At 43.9% G+C, this 27,811-nt stretch overlaps 3 protein-coding genes across 6 annotated transcripts; all 3 read left to right on the plus strand.

Moving 5' to 3' along the window:
* The first annotated feature begins 497 nt into the window (after positions 1-497).
* On the plus strand, positions 498-5,514 carry tcaim (T cell activation inhibitor, mitochondrial). 4 transcript variants are annotated; one of them, XM_057044772.1, is made up of 11 exons: positions 498-628; positions 1,234-1,317; positions 1,404-1,530; positions 1,670-1,820; positions 1,883-2,138; positions 2,854-2,976; positions 3,283-3,380; positions 3,782-3,873; positions 3,952-4,184; positions 4,277-4,405; positions 4,927-5,514. In XM_057044772.1, exons 2-11 carry the CDS (start codon positions 1,277-1,279, stop codon positions 5,150-5,152), a joined length of 1,476 nt encoding a protein of 491 aa, XP_056900752.1. In that variant the 5' UTR covers positions 498-628; positions 1,234-1,276; the 3' UTR covers positions 5,153-5,514. The 4 variants fall into 4 exon arrangements, with proteins under 4 accessions (XP_056900752.1, XP_056900753.1, XP_056900750.1 ...); XM_057044773.1 differs by having other exon boundaries at positions 4,274-4,414; positions 4,927-5,072; XM_057044770.1 differs by having other exon boundaries at positions 499-628; positions 4,274-4,405.
* A 4,917-nt stretch (positions 5,515-10,431) lies between these two features.
* Positions 10,432-12,869, plus strand: ggctb (gamma-glutamylcyclotransferase b). The gene is made up of 4 exons (XM_057045362.1): positions 10,432-10,747; positions 10,832-10,977; positions 11,099-11,231; positions 12,497-12,869. Exons 1-4 carry the CDS (start codon positions 10,637-10,639, stop codon positions 12,635-12,637), a joined length of 531 nt encoding a protein of 176 aa, XP_056901342.1. The 5' UTR covers positions 10,432-10,636; the 3' UTR covers positions 12,638-12,869.
* Positions 12,870-17,541: 4,672 nt separating this feature from the next.
* LOC130532003 (sodium- and chloride-dependent transporter XTRP3-like) lies at positions 17,542-27,760 on the plus strand. The gene is made up of 11 exons (XM_057044193.1): positions 17,542-17,780; positions 20,853-20,993; positions 21,163-21,254; positions 22,458-22,685; positions 23,237-23,347; positions 23,427-23,668; positions 24,778-24,940; positions 25,316-25,517; positions 25,592-25,751; positions 25,844-26,009; positions 26,475-27,760. Exons 1-11 carry the CDS (start codon positions 17,657-17,659, stop codon positions 26,640-26,642), a joined length of 1,797 nt encoding a protein of 598 aa, XP_056900173.1. The 5' UTR covers positions 17,542-17,656; the 3' UTR covers positions 26,643-27,760.
* Positions 27,761-27,811: the final 51 nt, after the last annotated feature.

Below are 27,811 nucleotides of genomic sequence, written 5' to 3' on the forward strand. Positions count from 1 at the left end.
TTTATGTGGGTTTCTGACCTGGTTCTTGGTGATAACATTCATGTGTTATACCTATATATGCTTACATAAGGCGGTTGTCAGGTATTTCCATTGTAGCAATAAAAGTACAGTGCTTTACTGCAGATAATATGGGACGAATATGGGTAATTATAACAGCCCGTTATAAGGCTGCTTTAGAGCCATTCCTCAGTGCCATCCTGAACCCTTTTACTTGTCCTTTGCTGAATGGAAAATTCCATCAGACAGTGCTAATTTTAATGTTGAAATTCGCTCAGAGGATATAACAGTGTCAGGAGCAGAAGTTTGCTTGAATTTAAATGGGCATTTTGTCAATGGGATGGTGCTGCTAGATTTGCAAGTTTTTGTATATAAAATTTTCAAGCGTCAGTTAGCCATCCATACTCTATTACGGTAAACTATACATGATAAACAAAAACAACGAAATTGTGTCGAAGGTGTCGGGCGACTGTAAACCCCGGCTGTTCCTGCACGTCCAGGCGGTGAGTACTCCGGTGCGGTCAGCGGCAGTGTGAGCTTGTTTGGTTTGTCAACATCAGGTAAGCGTAGAAGAAGAGCGGGTCGCTAAAAAGTGACGAAGAAGAGACGGAGGCGGAAGCAGAAACAGCTGGTGAGCTATTTAAATCTGCGCTGTTCTTCCGAGTCTCCCCAGAACTTTAAACCTTCAGACTTCAGTTTATGAAAGATTACCGTGCTAACCGTTGTCCAGGCCCTGTTAGCTACAGTACACGACTGTTGAATGACAAGGGCAAGTGAATATTAATTATGGTTAAATGTGTAGCCAGTCAGCCGGCGAAAGGCACTGACCTCCAAGAGCCAGACTCTATATATCAACATTGACCTTTACAGTATTCTAGTGTGTTTTATTCATTCTTAACCCCACACCCTGATAGCCTGCAAGTAAATTCAGGTCCATACACACCGTTTGCATAATCAAAGAGCTCTGTATTAATATTAATATCGATATGAATTCATTATGTGTAAGAATTTATGTATTTGTGTTTTGACATGAACCGTTTCTAGAAAATATTTCCTCCTAGTTAATTTTTAAATGCCTTAAAAGGAAATTAAAATTGCATTAGTGTCAATATTCCAACCGCGACTTAATACTAAAACAAAATCAGTTTGGATTTACATAGTATTTGTATCTCCCCCTGCTTCTTGTACCTCTGTTAAAAAGCAAACTCTAATTCATTAGGCTGCACTTGGCTTTAGGGCTGCTGATGGGCCAGCTGCAGAGAGGCTGAGGCAACCTTTGATGGTTATGTCTCTCAATTTTCTCCTGCGATGCACCATCAGGTTGGTATAGTCCCTTTAGTTTATTAAGTCTTTCCCTACCTTAAAGCGTCAAACTGGAGAATTTGTCTGTTATTCTCCTTCTGTAGGCTGACAAAAAACTATGTGGCCCCAGTTCAGCAGAGAGCTCTGTCGGGGGCAGATGCAGTCAACGCACTCCGGCCATTTTACTTTGCTGTTCATCCGGACTTCTTTGCTCAGTATCCCAAAGAACGGGTAGGCGTTGACCCACGGCAATTATCCGAATATCAGTTGAGAATGAAGGGCACCTTGGTCTTACGCTCATTAGTCTCCTGCTAATGAGATTGTGCGTAAGAGATTCTTCCATGATCATGTCTGCTGTTGTGCTCTACAGGAAGTGAATGAGGATTCATTGAAGAGGCTGAATGGCTACCTGGAACACCTTCAGAAACCAGGATCACCCTCTGCTCAGCCAGTCAATCTCACTTTTTATGTCAGGGAAACAAAGGACCATGTGACTGATGCTGGTTCTGGTCTCAGCTCAGGTACAGTTTCCAGGATTAGAAGTCCTACTTTTTGTGTCTCTAAATGCTCCTTCGCTCCTCAGGGTTTCGGACGGTGAGTTTCACCCTCCACACAAAGGACGTCTTGAGCACGGTAACGAACATTTTGAAGTCCTGCAGCTTGCCTGTGGAGCACATGAGCAGACTGAAGACAGGCCCAGAGAAATCTGGCAGGACACCTGAGCCAGCCGTGCCCTTCTACAGGCCCATCAAGTGGGACAAGTCGTACTACGCCTTCACTGGCTTCAGAGACCCTGAGGAGGACCTGCAGCAGGCCACGAGGGGGGAGCCCACACTCAGGTCACCCATGCATTTTCTTGAGGATATATCAGGTTTAGCTAAATGTAGCATTTATTTTGTGTATTTTACACAGTAACAGATTACATAGCTGGTTTATCATTGGTGGATAATGTTGCAGCGCGTGAAAATACTCATTTAAATCTGTATTTAATCACCCCAGGACTCGTGTGTGTAAGAGCCCCAACAGCAACATATAGGGTGAAAAAGTACCTTTCCACATTACGAATGATTTTCAGTTTAGTTCATCAATATCAGTCAACAATGTCATAAAAACAAATAAATTCTAATTTTCATCTTAATTTTGATCACAAAATAAAAAATATTCTTATAAATTGCTCATGCAGGGGGCCCAAGCCCCTCATCACTAACGAGGAGTTTGATATGACTTTAAAAGGATCAAGCCTGCCAATATTAACAGTATATTATAATATCAGAAGAGTTCAAGTCTGTAAACACATTTGAACTGTGAAAAAAGGAAACCTTGTGCTTCTGCTATTTATTGAAAAGTGACACTGCAGTGATGAAAACCTGCTTTTTAGGGGCTGAGAAGAGCTTTTCTGCAGTCTGTGATTAAGCCCTGAAAAATATCTCCTTATATTCATTTTAGTATTACCTATGTTTTAAATTAGCCATTTGGATGAAATAAAAGTGATCTGTCAACATGTCTGTGGGAAGAAGTGAGTTTTACATTTATTGAATGCTTTAATTTTGTCAGCTCTTGGGTACGAGACAACGAAGCAGAAGCAACAGAGAGATACAACACTAGTCTTCCTCGGAGAGAAGACCTGAGCAGACTGAAGAAGGAACTGTGCCATGATTTTGATTTGGCTGATATCAGGTAGGTTCCAGTCAAGATGATTTAACCCAGTACGATAAAGCCTCTTTCGCTCTGCTGCATGAACCATTTGATGGAACCCTTCTTGTTACACACAACACGTGATTAAAAATGGTTTTATCAAATAAAATAAATCAAAATAAATGTGTGTATGTCTCTGTGCTGTTTTCTGCCTTGTGGTAAATTTGACTGTTCTACTGTGCTGCTGCTCGCCAGCAGATTGTTGTTAAAAGCGTGTTGTTCCTCACATGATCCTGTATTATTCTAATGGTTGTAATGGTTATCAGAGCTAATGGGTGTTTGGTGCAGGTGGCAGCGTAGCTGGGGGCTGGCCCACCGCTGCAGCCAGCTCCAGAGTCTCAGTCGTCTGGCTCAGCAGAACCCCGAAGCTCTGATCCACCTTCAAGGTAAAGCTGGAGACAGCTGCCTAGTTTAGTGTAAGCTGCCTACGTACGCTGTTCAGAGCAAGTATAAGTATACTGAGAAGACAACACACACACACACACACACAACAGTATAAAGTTTAGGTTGAATGCTTAGTCATCATGGTCAGGGTTCCTGCTGTTAACACGCACACTGACACACATACACAGTGCACATGCATAGACGTGGGGAAGAATTATGTGTTTTCTCGTTGTGTTCCGGATCCTGTAAAAAGTGCAGACGTAAAAACAAGGTCAAAAGTTTTAGTTTTTATTTTACGCAGTGTTATGTAAGAAAGTGATAATGTCTCACTAAGGTTGTATACAACATGGAGCGGTGTGTATCTTGAAGGACAAAGGAAGCTTTTATAGATCTGTCTCTTCAGGACACACTGTAGTGTTTGCGGACCAGTCAGGAATGAATGCTTCTGGACATGTCATGCTGGGAACCATGGATGTTCATCATCAGTGGACCAAAGTACTGCAGCTCCTCTCCCTGTGATATGATCCTAATGCTGCTCAGTCTTCTCTGACCTCAGTTCTTGTGTGGCTCCAGCTGTTTCAGCAGTTGTCCGTCTATCGCAGCCTGCAGCAGCAGACCGACTGGTTGAAGGAGAGGATTAGCCTTCTGCTGGGTGGGGTCCAGGTCAAACACCTGGAAAGGTTTGGACCGGTCCAGCCTATCATTGAGCACTGCAGTAACCTCAGCATGTTCCACAAGACCCTGATGACCCACCAGCTCTACCTGCACCCCCGGAGCCTCCAGGGACTCAGCGTGTTGCTGGACAAGTATGATGTCACGTTACCTTTGGAAGACTCAAGCACAATATTCTGTCTTCTGACGTGGAGTTGAGACCAGTGTTTTCTGTCAATCACAGCAGCCACTCTCACCCAAGTCTGCACGATATGGGACATTTCATTATGCCCCCCAGTTTTAGCCCTCCCAAACTTCAGCTGTTCCTCCAGAGGCACGCGCAGGAGGCCAGGCGCCGCACACAACGCCAAAGCCTGTGAGTCTGGTAAAACAGGTTCTGCTCTTGTTTCTATGCCCCCCGCCCTATTTCTGTATGCACACAGGCACTCTGCGGTGCAATGTGGTGGTGGTACAGTGGCTCATCATCCTCTCCCTGTTTACTGGCCTGTCTCCTGACACTGTCTGGATTCTGTTATTGGTGTATCAACCTGGAGGGTTTGGGCGGAACCACCATGTGCTGCTGCTGTCAGTAATGGCCCTGGAACATTTCCTCAGCCTCTACCAGTCGGAGATCAGCCATACGGCTTGAGGAGAGACAAATGACCTGTGGCCAACACCTGTAAAACCATCTTAATAGCTAACTGAATCTCTTTTCCACCTGCCGGCTGTCCCAGATTTACACATTATTTCCTGATAACAGGATACAGGTCAACCTGCAGGCTGCAGGGGGAGGGAGCCTGGGCCCCCACTACCACCTGAGCCACAGCCCCTATGATGTCTTTGTGCAAAGCAGCTCACTCTCTCGTGGCTTTGTTCAGACTCTTCTCGTGTGTGCAGTTTACAGGCAGAGGAGGAGGCTGTGATGAAGCTGTGTGTCCAAGGTCTGTCCCTGAAGTCCCTGTCCAAGGATCCCAGCATCGCTTCTGGCGACATGATTCTCTGCTGTCGAAGACTGACAGAGCAGCAGCTTCCCCAGATGCAGGGCCTCCACATCAGTGTTTCCCGCTTCTACTCAGTGATGCAGGACGGGGAGCTGTGCATCCCTTGGGACTGGAAGATGTGAGGAAGACGGTCTGCTGCAGGAGGCTGAGGCGCCGCTCGTTGGAGAAAGATGCGTTTGTAGTTCAGTGTTGCTCACTACAGACTTCTGTTAGTCCTTAATGGGAATCACTGAAGAAGATGATTATGCTAATAGAATTATTGGAATGCTGTTGTAAACAGTATTACTCAGAAGGAGGGGAAGAAATTTGTGTTAGAGATGCATTTTTTTGATATCGTCTGACTTTTTCTGGAGCACTGGTCACAGCAGACCTGTGTTTGATGCACTTTGACTTGTCTTTTCCGTTCGTGATCCCTGTAGTCTGAGTCTGTTCTAGTATATGTGTAAAAAAGAGACTTTAAGAGTAAACTCATATTTTAATTGGGGAGATTTTTCATGTCGTTTAATGGTTTCATTTGATTTGCTCAGTTGATTGCGTAGCTGGCGTGTCATCTAAAATATTTGGAGTCACAATTTATGGCCCTGTGGTCAACAGTCAGGAAGCACTCGGCTTCACCCTGGATCACTGACGCCTGTCACTGACACGCCCAGACACACCAACCTATATGTCCGTCGGTTCCATAAGGATTAATGCAAGGTTCATTTTCATTTGTGCAGGTCATTAAAGTTAACCAGCATTTCCACAAGAATGAAAAACATTCACACACGATCGTTTTACTGCTTCGCATGAGGGTTCGAACCCATCTTGTGTCATGTGATCAAAGTGATTCGAGCTACGAGTCCTGACTTTCAGCTCAGTTCCTTGTGTCTCTTTTAAGTTGGCACAAAAGCAAGAACCAATCACCAGGAGGCGTCCCAAATCTATGAAGTTGTCAGGAGGGTGCAGCAGCACAGAGCCCTGTGTGTGATAGCTGCCCACTCATCTACCGAGGAGAGCGCCCCCTGGGTCAGCAGAGCAGAACTTTGAGGTGTGTGAAGCGGCTCTGCAGGCGTCGCATCATTGAAGCTTGAAAAGGTGTGAGATCATCTGTCAGCTGGACAGCACACAGCACGGGCCATAACTCAAATAGTTCATAAAACACCTAATAAAACCAATTACAAGATCCTAATTCTTTGGTGAAATAACCAATCTTTCAAGATAATCTAGTCTAAATTTAGGATGGCGTGGCGTCATGTGGACTTCAACTGTGACTCGGCTTCGAAAAAAAGCCCAAAGCTGACTCAAAGCGGCGCTGACTGGAAGCGAGGTTGTATTTGATCTCCGGTAGCCTCCAACAAGGCTGAAGAGGAGGATAAGAGGTCGTGGTGTGGCGGTCAGGGGTCACCGTTTGGAGGTGTGAGTGGTGCGTCCAGGTTTAAAGAGGAGAGTCATGTTGGTGCACAACACCCGAATATCAAGGCAGCAGAATCATTAAAATCAAGGTCAATGCTAATGATGTGACAACACACAACATACCAGGAAAGGCGCTCAAGGAATGTGCTGACCCACTGGCTGGGGTGCTCACAGACATCTTCAACAGCTCACTGCACCAGGCTGTGGTACCATCCTGTTTTAAGACTGCCGCAATCATACCGGTACCAAAAAATAACACAACCTCCTCTCTAAATGATTAGTGGCACTCACCCCCATCATGATGAAGTGCTTTGAGAGGCTGGTAAAGGAGCACATCATCTCCAGACTCCCCTCAGCATTCCACCAATACCAGTTTGCTTATCGTCCCAACCGCTCCACAGAGGACGCCATCTTCTCTCCATCGGCGCCTAGGGGGAGGGAAAAAATGCACATGTGTGGATACTGTTCCTGGACTTCAGCTCCGCGTTCAACACTATTATCCCACAGCATCCGATACATAAACTCGTCCCCCCTTGGCTTCAGCACCCACCTGTGTAACTGGCTGCTCGATTTCCTCACTAACAGACCTCAGTGTGTGAAGGTGGGAAAAAGAGTCTCAAATGTCTTCCCCCTGAGCACCGGCTCCCCCAGGGCTGTGTCCTGAGCCCACTGCCGTTCACACTGATGGCCCATGACTGCTGCGCCAGGTTCACTACTAACCACATTGGGAAGTTTGCAGACGACACAACATTAGTGGGCCTCATCAATAACAACAATGACTGGGCGTACAGAGAGGAGGTGAAGCATCTGGTGGACTAGTGTGAGTCCAACAACCTGATTCTGAATATCTCTAAAACAAAAGAGATCATTGTCGACTTTAGGAAGAACCAGCCCAGCCACACTCCTCTCACCATCAACAGCTCAGTAGTGGTGATCGTCAGCAGCACCAGGTTCCTGGGGGTGCAGATAACGGACTCTTTGAGTTGGTCAAAACACATTGGAACCTTTGTAAAAAGGGCCCAGCAGAGCATGCATTTTCTGCAACAGATGAGGAGAGCACATCTTCCTGCTCCCATCCTCACCACCTTCTACAGGGGAACTATAGAGAGCTCACTGACCAGTTGCATCTGTCTGGTCAGGGGCCTCTATTGCCTCTGAAGTGGGTGGTGAGGACAATGGAGAAAATCAACGGGACTTCACTTCCTCTGTTAGGTTCAAACGACCTAAAACACGAGAGAAATAAATGAGGTAAAGACAACAGCTTTAAGTTTTACTTGCAGCAAGGAGGACGGAGAGATGTGCTCAGTTAAAGATCTCCAACACGTCCTGACGCACATATTCCGCCTTCTATTGAGATTAGGAGGTCCCTAGTTACACAGAATTCAAATGTGCCTAAAGGGAGGGGGAAACACAAGATAGCAGGTCCCATACAAAGCAAAGACTGTAAATCATAATGGTGAGATTATACGTAGGTCTTCACTGATTTGATTAGCTTAGCTCGCACACAGCACATTCTTCCATATCAGACAGATTAAAAGAACACCTCCTGGGTCATTGTCAGGCCCTAACCCACCTCCTGGGTCAGGCCCTAACCCTAACCCACCTCCTGGGTCATTGTCAGGCCCTAACCCTAACCCACCTCCTGGGTCATTGTCAGGCCCTAACCCTAACCCAGCTCCTGGGTCAGGCCCTAACCCTAACCCCCTCCTGGGTCAGGCCCTAACCCACCTCCTGGGTCAGGCCCTAACCCTAACCCACCTCCTGGGTCATTGTCAGGCCCTAACCCTAACCCACCTCCTGGGTCAGGCCCTAACCCTAACCCACCTCCTGGGTCATTGTCAGGCCCTAACCCTAACCCAGCTCCTGGGTCATTGTCAGGCCCTAACCCTAACCCCCTCCTGGGTCATTGTCAGGCCCTAACCCTAACCCAGCTCCTGGGTCAGGCCCTAACCCTAACCCACCTCCTGGGTCAGGCCCTGCAGCTCTGTCTCCAGTCAATGCCACTTCTCCACAGCAGCTGCATTTCTGTCGCCCTTGACCAGAGAAGTTCGAGGTGACACATCAAGCATCATGAACATTAAGCATTAGCAAATAATAAGAAACATTAAGTAATGAGAAGCAATATAACAAGAATAAGGAATATAACAAGATGCAGCCTACAGAACAGCCAGGTTCAAAAACTGTTTCTTCCCGTATGCCATAAGACTCCTCAACACATCCTAACATTCCTAACCCCCCCCTCACCACACGCACCTACACAGGACTGCTCTTATTAGGACCTCTGTGCCTTATTGTCGTGAGGCATTGTCTCACATTTTTGGACTGTGCAATATTTATACCTGTATCTTTTATTCAAAGTTCTTCTGTTTTTCTTTTTATATGTATATTTATATTTTTGTAAATACTATTGTCATTATTCCTGTTGTGCACTGGGCCATTGCATCATAATTTAATTTTGATGCAAATCTTAATGACAAATAAAGTCTGTCTAGGTCTATGTGATTGGTCGTGACGATGTGATTGGTTCCTGAGGACGTAATTGGTCCCTGAGGATGTAATTGGTCCTTGAGGACGTGACTGGTCCCTGGTCCTTGAGGACATGATTGGTCCCTGATGTTGTGATTGGTCCCTGAGGATCTGAATGGTCCCAGACGTTGTAATTGGTCCTTGAGGATGCGATTGGTCCCTGGTCCCTAACTACATGATTGGACCCTGAGCATGTGCTTGGTCCCTGGTCCCTAGTCCCTGAGGATGTGATTGGTCCCTGTCCCTAGTCCCTGAGGATGTGATTGGTCCCTGGTGATGTGATTGGTTCCTGAGGACATAATAGATCCTCAAGGACGTGGGTAGGCTGGCCCAGACAGGGGCCTTGAGCATTTGGGGGTTTGGTACCGTGCTCAAGCGTACCTCAGCAGTGCACTGAAGGTATCCCAGCACCTCTCCTGCCAGCAGCAACTGGGGCTTGACCCAAGAACCCTCCACCAACACCACCTGTTGTTGATGGTGTTGCTGGAGTGGGTAGAGACAGTAGAGTAGGGGGCCTCAGCACCCAGGTCCATGGGGATCCAGTGCTGAGGCTGATGCTAAGGAGCTGTGTTACAAATTATTCAATCTATAAAACATTTAGTGCGTCTCAATAAGGATGTACAAAAGATTTAGTAAAATGGCTATACAGTCTACTTATAACTGTTTTATAACTGTGTGTAAGTCATAAAACTGCCAAACTTTGAACACTTATTACGACTGCTCCTTTTCCTGTGTCTGACATAAACAAACACACACACGCACACACACGGATTGAGATCTCAGGTTATTGGTGGACAAGTCAACATTGCTGTGCTCTTCAAACCATTTGTGAACTGGCTTTGGTTTGTGTCAGGGAGGTTCATCCAGTTCTGATGAGGACCGGTCCACTGTCGGTGCTGTTGGTGTTGGACAGGGCTCAGCATGGGCACCCTGAGTGGGCTGCAGCTTGACAGCCTCATAGCAACTTTGTATAGCGACACCTTCCCGTCCAAAATGGCTTGTAATTGATTCTCTACATGAATCAATGGACCTTGACCATGACCCTGTCCCCAGTTCACCACTGCAGATGCAGAACAGCCCAGTCGTCAGTTTGACCTGTGTCAAACTCTCTGAAACCCTTTTTTCCCCTATAGTTGACCTGCTTCTACCACCTCACCACCGATCGGTGTATTAACCTGATGCACAAGTATGTAGTGAATGAAATAATTAGCTTTTAATGGAATAAAACTTTTTTCTGCCATGATTTTATACAAAATATAGAAAAGAAGAAATAGGAACTGATATAAGTATTCACAGTTTGTGTTATGGGTGGAAACAGCGCCACCTGCCAGACTTCTGCTCATTTGCCCTTCCTGCTTGTCTGTGTCCTCCATGCGTTATGGCCATGTGCCCAGGCAGAAGGTTCCCATTGGTGTACTGGTGCTATGGAAAGACTGTCATTTGTTTTGCCCTCTGATGAGGGCACCATGTATTGTCAGTGTGAATAGGGCTCATTGGCCGTGTGGAATTTGCATGAGAATGGTGTATGTCTACTGGAATTCCAGTACTTTATTTCTGTCATTTTGTAGCTGAGTTGTATTCGGCTCAGCCCTCCAATCCTCCAGCTGCTATCAACCTTTTAAAATTTTGCTAATCTTAACTGCCCTCATCTTGCTGACCTCTCGTCCCTGGCAGGAACTGCTTCTAACATGGAGAACAATCACACCTTCCTGTACTTTGCATATGGAAGCAATTTACTGAAGGAACGGCTCCAACTCAAGAATCCCTCTGCGATCGTACACTGTGTGGCGAGACTCAAGGTAATGTCCACCATGCAGCTGTGACAGTATGCTCTTTCATTGATTATGTTTGACTCCATTTTATATACAAATTTGACTTTTCAGGACTACAAATTAGTGTTTGGGAACCATAAAGGCCTTGCCAGTGACCGGTGGCATGGAGGCGTAGCCACGATAGAGCACAGCCCGGGGGATGAGGTGTGGGGTGTGGTGTGGAAGATGAACATATCTGATCTGGAATCTCTAGACGAGTATTTTTTGTTCTTGTTTTCCTCAACTCTTTTCCATGATTGCATTTATTTCTTTACTCACTGAAACTTATAACTGTGTACTCTTCCTGTTTACATGCACGTGTGCACGCTGCCCACCCAGTCAAGAGAATGTGATGTTGGGTGCATATAGTCCTGTGGAGTTGAGCGTGAAGACAAAAGGCCAGGAGATCAACTGTCGCACCTACATAATGAACAGCTGTGTGTATGCCCCACCATCACCACAATACCTACAAGTAAGCCAACATTTGCTGGTGGACAAATTGAAATCACAATGGTGTTTGCAGAAGGGACCATTAGTGTTTCCATTCAGTCACAGTCCCCTTTATCTACGCATGCCGGTCACCTTAAACATTGTCTCTAGCCACCTAAACCAGAGCTTGGTTAAACCAGGCTCATATAGGGGGCACCCTCCTGCTGGTGGCCAGCTGGGTAGAGGAGGAGAAGAGACAGGGCAGGAGGGAAGGACTGGAGAGGAAGTGGCCCATGAATCACACATATATGACCACTGGTAGGAGGGTGGGAGCCTGGTCCTGCTCAAGGTTTCCTTCGGTTAGAAGAGAGTTTTTGCTCATGTTGTATTGAAGTTTAACAACTTGTGGTAAGCAGGGTGTTTTCGGGTTGTAAGAAAAAGAGGGTTTGCACTAGGTCACGGTGTAAAAAGGGATTCTGACTGATGTCTATCTGTTCCTGTTAGATCAGTTAGACAAGTATTGTGCAATACTTTTTTGATGGTCACTGATTTTGTTGATGTGGGTTATAAAATATTTGCCATGACATGAAAGATGTCATCAAAATAGAGTTTATGGCATGATACACAAGGTACAATATAAATGTAAGTCTCCCTTTCAGACTCACGGTCAATCCTAGGTTAGTCTAAGGCAATAGAACAATAAAAAATGAACAATAGAAAGATTTAGCTGTTTCCTTATCAGATCAAAAGCTGTGAATGATAAGTGTGATCTGTGTGTCGGTGTATTTAAGGTGCTCTTGTCACCTGTGGAACCATACGTGATGGTATTCCGATGATACCTGCTTTCTCTGTTGTTAACTGATGAGGGTTGAAGGCAGGAGGGTAGCCAGCTTTAACCTGCCTTTATGCTATTTTATGGCAGGCAGTAGCAAGAAGACCGCCCACAATGTATCTGTAGGAGGTTATGGTGGCATCTGGGCCTTCAGCCTTCCTCGGGGTCTCCAGTTTCAACACCTGTCTCACCACATGTTTCCGGTGTGTGTGTGTGTGTGTGTGTGTGTGTGTGTGAGAGAGACCATAGTTGTCCTCTTCCAGTGAAGAGCTAGCTAATCATTCTCTCTAGTCGGAGCCATGCCCACCCAATGTTGTTGCATTCTTTAATGTCTCTTCGTAGATCCGGACCTGCAGTGCTGTAGAAGGTCCTGCTCCTTGATTGGAGGCTGTTGTGAGATTTTAGTGTGAACTTCCTTTGAGTCTGAAGTGTTGGATTATGAACTTTCACTGTATTTTGCTCCTTGAACACTGCAGGTGATTGTGATGGGAGCTCAACAGAACGGTCTGCCAAAATACTACCAGGAAAAGCTGAGAGCCATAAAGACCAACATGTATTATGGGCCCCTGCCCATGATGGCTGAACTGGAGGCCAGAAGAAGAGCCAAAGAGGACTAGATCACTAGACTAGATCACGCTTAATAAAAAGAAAAGAGTCCCCGTTTAATCGGCCTGACACATTATTTATGCTATGTAGATGCAACATCTGCTGTGCCAGGAAGGTTTTGATACATTAGGTCTATTTCCCGAAACAAATTATTTAGTTACTGTATTACAACTACATGACTTCCTATCCAGGATACATTTTACTGTCACACTGTTGTGTTTTTAGTAAGATTAAAATCGACAAGACACAAATGTCTTCATGCAGTGTTATAGTCTCTTGTTTCCATTTAAGTATGTTCATGGAAATATGGGAATCAAATTGGGTTTGTGGTGTCATCCAAATTCCTATTTTGATAACAAAACTTAGTTCTGGTTTTGACCTATCAGATCATTTTGAAATGTAAAAAATTTCAAATTGACCTGAAGACAACGAGGGTTCATTCATGGAGACGAGTGCCAGCACTGAATTTGCCATCTTCAGCCATAAAATCACCTCATAGGTGAAAAGTAAAAGATAAAAGACTAAAGCTTTCCACCTCTCATCAAACCTGGCTGATAGAGAAAGAACTGATAAGATACGCAAGGATACAACTGGAGAAAACAGCCTATAAAATGATTATTCTTATGGTCACTACTACTCTGCTTATGAAAGACAGTTTTGTATAAGAACTCTAGAGTTGTCGCTGAGCTTTATGTCTACAGAGCAACTCCGGGTTCAGATTCAGGCCACGTCAACATTTAACGACCAATAACCCTCTGACCCCCTCTGCTGCAGTGGCCACTAAACTAAATCAGAATTCAATAAACTCAGGCATAAAGAGTTTGCTCATTTGTACCAACATGCAGCAGGTTCCACAGCACACTCCTAAAGGTGACTCCTTCACACACACTGCAGAAAGATCTGGGACTGTTTTCTGAACAGGTGCACTTTTTGTTGCATGATTTGGTTGTTCTTGGAGACTTTAAGGCTACAAAAGAGTTCTCAAATAGCAGCTAGAGACACCAAGTTGGCCATTTTGATGCAATGTTGACTGATCTACAAATCACAGGAATATCAAAGCCACATCAACGGGCCCCATGAAGCTCCGCAGCCGCGGCCAAAGGTTTTTGTAAATGGCACAACTATTAATTTTCTTGTCTGCTGCCTCAGGTAGCATGATGGCAAAATGCATCTACCCCAGAATGTTATGAGGAGCCCTCAGGTGAGTTGGAATCAAAAGTCCCTTTTTGCCATGAAAATAAACCTATAATCCTACAAAAACAATTCTGTCTTACCAGAAGAGCACCAGCTGACATCAAGTCAGCCATTCTGCTGTTTACACAGTTGTGATGAGGGCAGAGCTGGAGGTCACTCTGTCATGATGACTGGGTTAGAATAACAGGAGGCGCGTTTACACTGCGGGAGTTCCTGGTAAATACTGGGGGCAGCCAGAAACTGTACCGGAACCGTTTGTTTCATTTGGTCCTTTCAATGGCCGTGTCTGCGGGGTCCCGCCCCTAGATGACGTACCACCCCTGGAGTAGGATAGGTCCCTTCCTCCATGGTTACCTGCAAGGAAACCCATGCAGTCATGGTTGATTTACACAAAATGGGCTTCACAGACAAGGATACTGGTGCCAGTAAGATTGCACTTCAATCAACTAATCAGTCATCAAGAACCTGAAAGGCTTCAGCACCCCTAAGAAAGTCCAACAAGCCCCAGGACTATCTCCTAAAGTTGATTCAGCTACAGGATCAGGGCACCTCTAGTGCGGAGCTTTCTCAGGTGAAGACCTCAGAGGTGATCATAGACAGGCTGATACGTTCACGGGAATCGGACTCTCAAGGGCTGCACCCATGTTCTCTGATGAATCCTCCTTCTGATTGTTTGGGGCATCTGAAAACAGTTCATCAGGAGCTCCCAGCCCTGTTTCATGCCAACAGTCAGGCCTCTGAGACCAGTGGTGTGTGGGGATCCTCCCCAGCCAAGGCAGCAGACTCCCTCACAATAAAGACTGCTACCGGAGCATCCTCCAAGAGCAGCTTCCACCATCAACAGTTTGGTGATGATCAGTGCCTTTTCCAGGATGAAGGAAACATTTTCCACTAGGCAGAAGTAGCAACTTTGCATCAAAATTTTGGGGATGATGGCAAATCAGAGAATGAAGACACTGTCATGCTGTCACTAAATACTCTGGACTTTCGGTTTAGTTCTCTATAGTGTTGCAGCTCCATAATTGATTCTGTGTAAACTTCTGATCAAATCAACTTTGGTCTAAATCCAGATGTCTGTATAGAGATAATCACACTTGCACGAAATGGGTTTACTTTGGAATGAAGTATTAGCACCCAGCTACCGGGATTTCTGTAGTGATTTTCTTTAGTTTCCTGTCTAACTGCTTTTCTCAACCATAAATGCTGGAGGAGAACTTTGAGTGAACCTCAGGATTATGACCTTTTAACATTCCAGGTTATTATTTGTACTTCCTCGGTATTAGAGGGTGGATTTGCTTCATCGTTTAACTTCAGAACTAATACTGACGTCTTGTATAAACGGGACATTTGTGCAAGTTTTCAAGCGAGTCTTTAAAGATGAGGAAAAAGTGCCTAACCAGCAATGTATCGTTCCCTACCTTGGAAGATGGAGGAATTCTGATGAATATGAACACCAATCAATTGATTATCTTTGGTGCAGGTGATTCTCCCTGTGCACCACCAGTCTTGAATTCCCTCCTTCCTGGTTACAAATCTGTTGGTTAAATACTGACACCTCTGACATTTGCACCTCTGGCCCTCAAGTATGATTCAGCTTTAAAGTTTTAGTAATAACCAGTAAAGCTCTTAATAGTTTAAGTCCTGATTTTCTGTGACCTCAAAGTTTTCCTTCTTACTGTCAGTGAGTGAATCTCTTTTAAAACCCACTTATTCAGAGTTTCCTAGTTATTTTATTGGAGATTTTTCTATTCTTTATTATTATTGTTTATATATATATATATATATATATAAGTGAGGGTGTGAAGCCAAGCGGTGATGACCAGACGCTTGAGTCAGAGCATCTGCAAAAACTGCAGCTCTTGTTGGGGGCCAGCAGCTCAAAAGGGGGCCAGTACGACATGAGGGGGAGCAGGAGGTCACGTCAGCAGACATTATGGAAGCCAGCTATAGAATTCTAACATAGTAATGAAGAGCAGGAGCTTTGTTGTGTCATTTAAGCTTGTTCAGGCTGCGCTGTCACGTCCCACAGCTTTACAGGTGTACTTGTGTTCAACCTGAAAAATGCAAGAACTCAAAAACACAGCAAGAAACCACACATGATCATTACACAACAGCCCCTTATTAGTGTTCTTTGGACTGCTCCTATACCAGACAGACGTTTCCCACAAATAAACACAAGAGACATTTAGTTCTTCTGATATTGATGCTTTTAATGATCCAACCATCTCCATGCTGACTGGGATGAATATCAAATGGTGCAAAGAGAGGTTGTGAAACCTTGGAGGAATTGAACTCTTTGAATTAATTTCCTGATTTTCTTAATTCATTGAATTCTTGAAGACTATGTGTGTCTTATTGAAAAGCTGTCTTGGGACCGAAAGAGTGTGTTTTGTTTATTTCTACTCCATTCTGTCGTGTCGTGCACCCTTCAGTCACAAACACTAAACTGCTCTACTTGAAAAGTAGGGCACAGCAAGAAGCCACACATGGACCATTATACAAGCAGGACCCTCTCTGGTGGTGGCGTGCACGTTACCCAATCACTGTTTTCAACCTGCTCCTTGTAGTTTTCAGAATTATTCTTGCCTCTCGAACCCACTGTAAATAACGGAGGATGTACATTTAAAAAACCCACAGGAAAAAAGGCTTTTTGTATGAGAAATAGTGCAGGACTACTTTTCTGTTTTTTGACTCTAAACTGTATGAATGACATGAATGATCCTGTCACATGATATTTTCAGTGTTTGTGGTTCAGTTATTTGTGTTTATTGGGTTGAGATTTCAGTGTGTGGATGCCAAGTGTCGAAGGTTTTTGTATCATTTTGATCACTCTGAGATTCAATTTGAAGGTATTTTGCCCCTGGTTTTATTGATTTGTGGGTTTCAGCGATATTAGCTGATCCACTGTGGCACTGAACATAAGAATGATGCTGCTAATTGCAGATCTAAAGCAGAGTTCATGAGATCTGGCTTGCTTTCTGGTGACTATGATTAGAAGAGATTAAAAAAGATTCAATCTGTTTATCAGCATAAGGGTGATAGAATGCTATGCATGACCTCCAACAGCAGGATTATTTATCTATGATTGACAACTGAAATCACTTACGGAAGCGTCTGGAATGTTGCCACAGGTCCCTGAGCGCTGTGCCTCGGTTCATGAGCCCCGATCATCACACGAGTTGATCCCCCATGCTGTGGTCGCCTCCTGCCAACATGATCACAGAAACGAGTATGAGAAACAGAAACTGAATATTCAATATTTAAAATTCTATCATTGACACCGCAAAAATTCAAGCACCTGCCGCAGGCTGTGTGCAACTACATAATGTCACCTGTACACAGGTAGTTACAGTTATATAGTTACATTTACATGTCCCCAAGGTAAAAATTAGATCAAAAAGGTGTTATATGGGTTATTCTATGTATTCAACTAGAAGCTGCTCCATCATGGTGCCATCAGGAGCAAAGAGCCTCCAGACCTTGCTCAGAAGTTGTAATATTCAACCAAATGGCCCCTTTTATTTCAGTCTTGTATGTTTTTGACAACAATATAACTTGGAAAACAGATGACGGTGACGGTGTGAAGCACCTGCAGCACTCTTTCCTGATTGTTAGATTTGATTTTAACTTGTGGGTGTGGGCTTCCAGTCGACAGCTAACAGGCCTGCCTTCCTCCTCCTCCTCCTCCTCATGTGTTCAATCCCTCAGCCTATAAAAAGTTGGCAGCGTGTGCAGTTATGCACATTGTCCACGCCGTGCTCTAATCCCTCCATTCGCCTGACTGGTCGAAGTCCACTGGTTGAGAATTTACCAGGATATTTTCGAAAGACGTAAACATGGGAAATGATGTGAGGCCCAACTGGGACAGTCCGCGACACTTTGTGCTGGCATGTGTGTCCTATGCGGTGGGACTCGGGAACGTCTGGCGTTTCCCGTACTTGTGTCAAATGCACGGCGGAGGTAAGTGTGGAGTCAGAGTCAGTCACTGATTATTGATAATCATTAAATGTAGCTGGAAAAGTACGTCATATGGTTAAACTGGCTCATTTACATGCTTGAGCATCATCTCTTGTAAATCTACACTGTTAAATATTGCACCCAAAAAATATGTGTGTGCATGTGTGTGTGTGTGTATGTGTGTGTGTGTGTGGGGGGGGGGGGGGGGACGGGGCAGTCAAAGGTGATTTAATGTTTAAAATATGAAACAACAGCACCCATGTTAATTATATAACACTCGCAACCTTGAAATGAGGCAAACGAACGCCTTTATTTCCCAGATGTTTATTGACTTGTTGCTTTTATAATCTGAGTCATGCTGCTGATGGAGTTTTAGAAGAAGCCTTATCAAAGAGAATTAGCTGTAAAACCTTGAGTTAACTCAAAGTTGAGGCTCATAATAAAAAAAGTGCAACTGCAGATCATAAGGGATTCCAGGAGCAGGAAGCAAATACAGAAATATATTTAGAGATTATAACCAGTCAACAGACTTTGCACTGGATTTAGGGTTGGCACATTTTTGCTGACTGATTATGGAATTATGGAATCCATAAATGCAAAAAATAAAATACTGTACACCAAACAATATTTCACGACAAAACAGACAATTACAATAATTTTATAATCAAGAGGTCAAATGAATTTGATGATTTAGTTTACCATTAGTTACCAAGTACATCCTAATCAATTCTCTGCTGGCTCACGATTAGTTAATGAGTAGGAGGAACGGACCACGCACTAATAGTCAGACAGATTAGAAGGCGTTAATTATTTCTTAAAATATCTGCGTACAATATGATCACAAGTCTTTAGAACAGACTGAGCTGTTCAAACTGTATTTATTATTTCTAAAATCAATCACATTGATCATTGTAATGCCGAGCCAGGATTGATATTATCATCAATTATGTCAATAATTATCCAGTCATTCATTACGGAAACGCTCTTTGACCTCACCCACTATTACGAGAGTTTTATTAGCCCCGAAAATAACTTTAGTCTCTTATATAAATCAAAAAATCAGTGTGATTAACTCATGGAGCTTCAGGAAGTTCAATATAGAAATCATATATTTGAGACATATTTGACTGTGGCTTCCAGTCAACAAAAAAAATTATTAAAGCACTGATCTTTGGGGATTTATGCGTTTGTTTAATGTAAAGATGTTGTGTGCTTAAAAAAGAGAGAAAATCCTAAAAAATGATGCTGTGACCTGAGAGAAAGCTCTCCTGCTGAGGCTTTGAATTACAATCTACGTGTCAACATTGTGATAGAAATATAAAGGAACCCAAGCATCAATAATGGCCTCCTTCACTTCTGCTTCATAATAAATATCTACAAAATCAAACTGTATGATTTGAGAAAAGACAAACATTGTTTTAGTTAGTGATAGTTGGTGCTTCTTCCTCTTCTTCATCATCTTCTATCCATGCTGTTCCCTTCATGGCTGACTCTTCCTCCTCATCCCCCTTTAACCTCGTCATCCTCTTGTCTCACACCAACTAATGTCAGGTCCTCCTCATCTATGTCCATATGTCCAGTCTCACATCTCCAAGCACCATCTTCAGCACCTTTCCCTCCATTTCCCTCCACCTGATCCCTGCTCTCATTATATGTCATCTGTAAACGTCCTAGTCCAAAGACACTCGTGTCCCCCCTAATCACAGCCGTCCATCACCATAGTAACGAGAAGCGGCTCAGGGCTGATCTCTGATGCGGTCCTATCTTGAACTCCTCCGTCACACCTCACCACTGTCCCACAGCTGTGATGAATGTCCTGGACCCCCCGGTAGGAGCTCACTTCCTGCCGTGAGATTTCTCAGATCTACAGAATCAGCTGCTCTCTCTGACCTTCTCTGCACGTCTCTGTCCACCAACAGTGTCAGTGCAACGGCTGCTTCTACAGTCCTCTTTCCCGGCATGACGTCATACCCCTGACAGGCTGGTTTCTACTACTCTAATCCCACATCTTTATAATGACTCTTCAACTTAATCTGTCTGTAGTTGCCACAGTTCTGCCCATCTGTCTTAGCACCTCTCCCAAACACCTGCACAGGTATGTCAACGGGACCGACTGTCTTCATCCTCTTCAGTGTCCTCCTCCCTTCACTCTCAGTAAGCTTTGATACTTTCTTCCCCACAATAGTCACCTCTTCAGTTGGGATTCTCTGACACTTGGCAGTACATTTGCACCCTTTTCCTTCATCATCTCAGCTGCTGGTCATCATCACCATCTCCATCTCTCTGCCTCGCCAAACTCTGCAACTCTTTCTCCCCCTCCCTTCATTTCCAGCCCTTTGTCCACCCCTTGTTCACTCTTTGCCACCTCTAGCTTCAGCTTGAAGTGGACCCGAGCCCAGTGTCCTCCTGTCTTGAATCTAACTACCTTTCCACCTTGTCTCATGGACACAGAGAACATCCACCTCCCTCCTTGGCATCATGTCATTCACAGTCCTTATTCTCAGCTGTAGACTTCTGCCTTTTCTCAGGCTCATGGTGAACCCACACAAGCTGATTACGAGTGACGTTCCCCCTGTGATTTAAAGGCTCTTCTAGACTTTTCTAATTACATTCTGCTGCAGCTGGACCTCCGGAGACTCCAGTTCCCCGTTCTCTCCCTTATCTGTCTTTTTAAAGTGTTTGGCTCTTCCAAGCTTGGTGTTGGCCAAAAATAACAAGTTCAGTGTTTTGTTCTAATGTGAGTTGAAAAATGACTATGTTAAACATTGGTGCAGGCAGGTAACCCAGGCAACAGGGCCTGAGTTGCTCATGACGACCACAATGAGCAGTAGAAGCTGCATCAGGAAGTTCACACTCTCCATCCCTACATTTGTTCTCTTGGTAACCTTTGCCTTAGGACTTCAAAGTTCAATATCTGTTCAGTTCACCTGTACAGCATATATATCTGGAAGCTTTTTTCTTCTGCTGTCCTCAGTACAAAAAAAAAGATGTTACGTGCTGCCAACAGTATTCAAATCATAGGTCCCTTTGTTTTTATCAAAATGCCTATAAATATGTCTCTCTCTAAACCCTCAGGGGGATTTTTGATTCCATATATGATCATGCTGGTTCTGGAGGGGATTCCCTTATTCTATATGGAGCTTGCTATTGGTCAGAAGATGAGACTAGGCAGCATTGGCGCTTGGACTGCCATCAGCCCCTACCTGGGGGGAGTGGGTAAGTGTTGACAGAGCCAAGCGACTGTAGGCGGGGTTCCTACCTTATTCAGGAAGGACCAAAAGGTTCTGCTTTACTGGAACCCTTTGGTAAAATCTTACTGAACTCTGTCAAGCATTGAAGAAAGGATGAATATGTTTAAAATATATGATCATTTGTGTCATTTGAGGTTTTGCCAGTGTGGTGACATCACTATATCTGTGTTTGTACTATAACATCATCAACGCATGGAGCTTCTGGTACCTCTTTCATTCATTTCAAGTAAGCACACACACACACACACTCATACACATACATTCATGGCAACATGGGGTAGAAAAAGTTGGTCTGGAGTACCAGTTGCAACCAGCCATATAATACTGGCTTGTGGAACTTTAACCAAGAAGATATTCCAGTAAAATCAGTAGGTGCAGTTGGATTGATGTGAAAATACGTCCCAACCTTCAGTGTCAATAGGTACAATGGGCCCCAGCAGCTGGGGTGATCAGTGTATGTGACCTAACCAGAGCTGTGGTTGTGTGTCGCCTGTAGCCTTTTAGCTTTTGGAGATGCTTTCATCTTCCAATTGTTTAACTCCTCACACTAACAGTATTTTGGGTCCAACCTTCTGCATCTCACTGTACTCATAAGACAAAGAAGCGTACTTTCTGTTCCGTCTTTCTGTTGAACAATCCAACAAACTCAGAAATTCTACAACGTAGATGTCTTAATGTTGGACTCTGGACTGTGGTGGGGGACTCTGACTAGGACAACGGGTCACAAACACAACGATACAGCACCCGTTTAGCAACTATTATTGTTTGAGTCTAGCAGGAGTGCAAATGGACCTTACTGAAACTGAGAGAGGATCAACCTGGACCTGGCTTAATCAATTAGAGCCCCTCATGAGGGTCATTCGAGGTCATGCTGGAAAGCTCTCTTGCATGAGTCCATCTGTGTGCAGCATTCATGATTCCATTTGCTTTTTTTGGCCTATTGTGTGTTGATCTAGAGGGCTGTTCATATTTTCAGTTCAACTGCTGCAGAATTATGACCAAAACAAAAACAAAGAATTGGCCCTTCTTTTAAGAGCAAAAATTTCCATTATTTAAAGTAATACACTGGGTTAAGGTTAGTCCTCTACCACTATGAAAAGAGAGGAACGTGAAGATGGTTTTCATCATCTGACTGCTTGTTCTAACAGATGCCCACAATCTTATAGAGCTGCTAAAACCCAGAGAAATCCGAATTTATTGTAATTGTTATTTGTTAAATGTGCCCTTAAACTGAATGTCTGTAGTTGAGTTTCTGTTTTTAAATCCACTATGTTAGCGTGTAGAGACAAAGATACATGTGTCATTGTTGAAGTAATTCAAGACTTGGCTGCACATGATATTTATGTATGTCTGTTAAATCATACATAAACAAATCAATAGAAATAAATATATACGTACTGTTCTGTGTTTCACCTTACTTCCATCCCAGTCTTCACTGCCTTGGGCTGATTGCCCTTTAAATTCAAACCGGACAGGAGCCTTATTGGAGTGTGAAACGGCAACATCTACCAAATATTTCTTCTACAGGGAAACACTAAACATCTCCCCATCTATTGAAGTAAATGGTGGCATCCATTATGGCCAGGCAATGTGCCTGGTGCTTGCCTGGGGTATCACTTACCTGTTGATTAGTAAAGGAGTAAAGTCAACTGGGAAGGTAAGACAACTTGAATTTACAGTGTTTTGGCACATAAACAAACAGAGATAGCATTTCTTTTTATTATTACTCATTGGTCAAGTTTACCAATAGTGATTTGACACTGTAGAAGCAGCTCTAGATGGTGTGTTAGGGACAGATTCAGGTCAATAATCCAAGCAGCGATCATCTAACACGTAGAGGAGGACACGAGCGCTATTGTTGGACATGTCCACATAAGACAGTCTGGCACAGTGAGAAGGGAGGGAGAGAGAGGGGAGAGGCAGAGAGAGGAAGACAGCAAGATAGGGGGGAGGGGGAGAGAGAGAGAGGAGAGAGAGAGAGAGAGAGAGAGAGGAGAGAAAAAGAGAGAGGGGGAGAGAGAGAGGGGGGAGAATAACAAGTTGGATCATTTTATTGAACAGAACATGCAACAACATAACATATAATCACAACATGTGAGTGAAGGAGAGCTTCCTCCGTGCAGCCATGCTAACCACTATAATCCAGAACTCACAGGTTTAAACTCCAAACATTGAAAGTTTGCTCTCCTCTGGATTCTTCACCTGCAGGCAGTGACCTTCACAGCAACCTTTCCATACGTGGTCCTCTTTATCTACTTGATTCGAGGCTTTACCCTCAAAGGCGCCTTCAGCGGGATAACTTACATGTTTACACCAAACGTAAGTTTACATCAGAGAGAACTCAACATACGTGTCCCACCTCAACATCTGGACAGATTCTGTTGCTGTCATCTTTCAGATGGAGCAGCTTGCCAACCCTTATACGTGGATCAACGCAGCCACTCAGATCTTTTTCTCGCTGGGTTTGGGTTTTGGGTCACTTATAGCTTTTGCCAGCTACAACCAATACAACAACAATTTTGAGCGCCAGGCCATCATGGTCTCCCTGATCAACAGTGGAACCTCCATCTTTGCCAGCATCGTAACCTTTTCCATCTATGGGTTCAAGGCCACTGTCAACTTTGAGAACTGCCTGGAGAGGTGGGTGTGCTTATGTGTGTGCATACGTGAGCGTACGTGTGTGATTGTGTACCAAAAGTTGCATTCTACTAGCAAAGTGAGGACATTTTTGGGAGTGCTTTTATGAGTGTTGTCCCTTCAGTGAATGGACTGTACCTGTGTTTTTGAGGGTTAAAAAGTGGTTTTAAGGTAAGAATTGGGTCTGGGTCTGGTTCTGGGTCTGGGACTGGTTCAGGGTCGGTCAGGGTCAGGGTCAGGGTCAGGGATAGTTGAGATGGTTATTGTATGTAACTGTTAAATGCCCTATGTCTGTCCATTCTTCCCTGTGAGATGTTCCCATTGGCCGCAGCACAACTCCAAAGCCTGATGGATCCAGCCCATGATTACCATCTGGACAGATGTTCTGTGCCATTTGTTCTTCAAACAGGCCTTTGCTCATTTGCCCATTGACGTCTCTTTTCAACCTCGTCTGTTCACTGGACTTGTTTCCAAAGTCCATCAGACTCGTCCAGATGTTCTTTCCCAAACGTCTGCTGATGAGTTCTGATGTCAGCATGCAGGAGATGTTTTCCTCTGATGACTCTTCCATGAAGTTCATGTTTGTGCAGCTGTAGCTCAGCAGTCAACAGTGAAGCACATCTCCAGAGTCTGACAGACCTTTCTGGAGGTCTTCTCCTTTCATGAAATCCCAGTTATCATCAGCTGATGGCCCTCACGGGCTGCTGAAGGTCTGATATCTCAGTCACAGTTATCTAAGAGCTCAGATCTCCTGAGGTCCTCATCATTTTGCAGGGTGGTGCTTTGACTTCCACTTTAAATTCATGCAAAATAAATTAAAAAAACACACTCATATTGGCTGTTTAATGTTTAACGACGTGTCTTCTGGAGATAATTTCCACTGAACTGTTCACATTAACAGAAGTTTAAATGCAACAGCATTTACTAAACACTGATTAGAGTCAGAGTCAACTATTAAGAGAGGACACATCAACAAAAAAAACATTATAAGGATGTTAACAATTAAATACGTCAGCACACATATGGTAGAAATGAGAAGAAAAGGATGAAAGCAGGTAAATATCTGTGAAACTGATGTGAAATGTTCTATTGTACCTGTGTTCTTCTTGCAGAATGCGCGTTCTCCTTCTGAACACCTTTGACTTAGCAGAGGACAGCATCAGCCTGGACACGGTTACCGACTGGATTACAAAGCTGAACACAACGTTCCCAGAGGAGTTTGCAGCTATTGAGCACAGAATAGAAACCTGTGACCTGACAAATGAGCTAAAAGATGTACGTTCCTCTTTGTTCCTGTCGTTTAAAGCCAGTAAAATATAGATGTGGTGGGATGGAGGCGAGGATAAGCCTAATGCCTCTAACCCTAACCCTCTCTTAACACTACTTCGATGAGCACATGAGGGTTCAGAGTCAGTGTTCACACAAACACACTTTTGTCCTATTTTACTCAGTTTAAACCTTCCGGCAGCAGCAGAAACACCTGCATTTGAGGTTCAATGTCACCACAATCAAATCTCTATCAACTGTTTTGACTTTTGATGAATTACTAGTTAGGGTTAGAGTTGTGATCGTACCTGTGTCGAAGGGCAGCTACAGTACATACGACCACTTAGCCACCGTTCATTTATGTCTTGTTACTTGTGATTCCAGGCAGCAGAGGGACCCGGTCTGGCGTTCATCATGTACAGTGAAGCGATTATGAATATGCCGTTGCCCCAACTGTGGTCAGTGCTGTACTTCATCATGCTCCTGCTCCTGGGAGTCGGGAGCATGTTGGGCAACATCACAGCCATTGTGACCCCACTCAGAGACTTTAAGGTTATATCCAAAATGAGCAGTGAGTTGTTTAATGGTAAGGACGAAGCTTCTATTCCGGCTTTTTCTTTAATCTTTGCTGCTCATTTCTGACATGATGTCTGTTTTTAGGCTTAGTGTGTGTGTTCTGTTTGCTGCTTGGACTGGGCTTCACCACCACGTCAGGGAATTATTGGTTCACAATATTCAATGACTATGCAGCAACATTCTCCCTGCTGTTTATCGTCCTTTTTGAGGTCATAATTGTGAGTTACATCTATGGAATTAAGAGGTAAGTTTTTGTGCAATATTAAAAAACTATAACTTTAATTGATCCTGCAAACAAGTCGGTCAATCAATCGAGTTGTTCATTGCTCATTATAGGTTCGAGAAAGATATAGAGGACATGCTTGGACATGCGCCCAACCTATACTGGAAAATCATGTGGTTAGCAGTCAGTCCCCTCCTCCTCATCTGCCTGTTATTATACTACATTATCAACTACATTCTGGGCGGGACGCCCACCTACCAGGCGTGGAACAAACATCTGGTGAGCTGACTCGTCTCCATGGCTACACACACCTCCAACCCATCAAAATTCTGCCTGCACACATTTGTTCTGTTGACACATCAACAAGAAAACCGAAAAGTTCAAGACCAGAAGCGTGTTTAACCAGCCAAAAACGAGGTTCCATCCTCAGGAGAGGTCCAGCATGAGCAGCTGCTGGTTCCACCACATCGTCTCTGGGGAACCACAGATGTGATCAGCTGGTTCTTTATTTCTGGATCAGGATTAGAAATCAGCTGTTGCGTAAATTGTCAACTTCATTATGATGACTGAATATACAGTAACATTTAATTAATAATAATTTAAAAATTGATAATAATGCACTTAATAGGTTTTCAAAGCTCTGATCCCCCCCTTCCCCTCCCTAAAGTGGTATGGTCCACAGCTCTGACAGGTTGCTCACTGGTAATGAGCTATAATTGTAATATGTTGCTGTTATTTCCTCAGGGCAAAGCAGAGCCGATGGAGTATCCTGTCTACTGTCAGCTGTTCATTGGTCTGCTGCTGGTGTCAACGGTCAGCTGTGTTCCCCTCAATGCTCTTTATGCCTTCTACCAGAAGAGAAAACAAGATAAGAGGCGCAAGAGTCACACCCTGACCACACTGTCTGCCTAGTTTCTACTGCTTTACCTTCCCTCCTTCGGCTTTGGCCTCTAAAAAGAAAACACTTATTTTATTTGTCATTTTATATTATATATATGCGAGTCTTGACCTATTCCTGACTTATGTTGTTAAGTACCAGGCCTTTGGTGCATAGCCCCCACAGTACAGCTGGGACGTAATTTGATCTGTATTTGTAAAGGAAAAATTAATGTAAGTTGCCACTTCATCCATACGGTACTGTAGAGTGGACCCAGAGTGGACTGAACCCACCTACAACCATCTGGGCTTCAAACCCATAGTGGACAACAGCATGATTGAGGTGGACCATAAGGTACAAGACTAAACCGAGCTGTCATCATTCTTGGAACTGCATCTTTATTGTCTTCTTACCAGGAAAAATAGGTTTTAATGAGTTAGTTTGGTGTAATATTCAGATTCAGACTCTAGGTGGCGCTCTTTATTCCAGCAGAATGAAGGTCAACTCCCCTTTCTGTTCCGATTCAGGCAGGACAAAGTTTGCCCCTGTACATAAGTGAGCACAACAACCTGGTAAAACATGTATGCTGCTCAGTAGAATGAAGGGAACTCTCGTCCCCTTCTTTTCAAACCATTTATGTGTCCTGGTTTGTAAGTTTTAGCTGTATTAGATTATTAAAGGGTACACTGTACATAGGTTATAATTGTATAGGCATGTTTAAATGTTTACATAATATTAATAGGAGTAATATAGCTGTTCTGTCAGTGTTTATATGTACAGCCATCAATATCACTAACGCTGGGATGCACATTTATACCTAAAGCTATAGGTTTCCTAATCATATGAGAAGGTTGTACTGTAACCCACCAATGACGAATGAAATATAATCAGGAGTTGTTTTTTTTTTTACAAATCACTCGTTCACTGAAACCTTGTTGTGAGAAACACTGCAAATGTAGAATTCAGGAAAAAAAATCAGATGTTTCTAAGTTTCTATTTAAAGCGTGTTATTAATTATTGTATAACTGGTCCTATCTGAATATTTTCCAGTAGCCATAAAAGATGAAGTAATAGAAGGAAATGCTGTTTGGAGTTCATAGTAGTTTATATAGGTGTTTTATTATGTCAGTAAATAAAATGTTGGTATTTTCAAGTTTGAAAGACTGCTTCATAGACAAATGCTAAACAGGATATGTGTGTGTGT

This window comes from Takifugu flavidus, chromosome 10 (genome assembly GCF_003711565.1).
Source record: "Takifugu flavidus isolate HTHZ2018 chromosome 10, ASM371156v2, whole genome shotgun sequence".
Taxonomy (NCBI): Eukaryota; Metazoa; Chordata; class Actinopteri; order Tetraodontiformes; family Tetraodontidae; genus Takifugu; species Takifugu flavidus.

Bases quoted from the DNA above. Each gene is read 5' to 3' on its own strand.
- LOC130532003 (XM_057044193.1), top strand. From the start codon at position 17,657: ATGGGAAATGATGTGAGGCCCAACTGGGACAGTCCGCGACACTTTGTG. The intron at 20,994-21,162 runs GTAAGTGTTGAC...GTGTCATTTGAG, and splicing joins CCCCTACCTGGGGGGAGTGG to GTTTTGCCAGTGTGGTGACA. The intron at 22,686-23,236 runs GTAAGACAACTT...CTTCACCTGCAG, and splicing joins GAGTAAAGTCAACTGGGAAG to GCAGTGACCTTCACAGCAAC.
- tcaim (XM_057044770.1), top strand. From the start codon at position 1,277: ATGGTTATGTCTCTCAATTTTCTCCTGCGATGCACCATCAG. The intron at 1,531-1,669 runs GTAGGCGTTGAC...TGTGCTCTACAG, and splicing joins CTCAGTATCCCAAAGAACGG to GAAGTGAATGAGGATTCATT. The intron at 4,406-4,926 runs GTGAGTCTGGTA...TCGTGTGTGCAG, and splicing joins CGCACACAACGCCAAAGCCT to TTTACAGGCAGAGGAGGAGG.
- ggctb (XM_057045362.1), top strand. From the start codon at position 10,637: ATGGAGAACAATCACACCTTCCTGTACTTTGCATATGGAAGCAATTTA. The intron at 10,978-11,098 runs GTATTTTTTGTT...CTGCCCACCCAG, and splicing joins GATCTGGAATCTCTAGACGA to TCAAGAGAATGTGATGTTGG. The intron at 11,232-12,496 runs GTAAGCCAACAT...TGAACACTGCAG, and splicing joins CATCACCACAATACCTACAA to GTGATTGTGATGGGAGCTCA.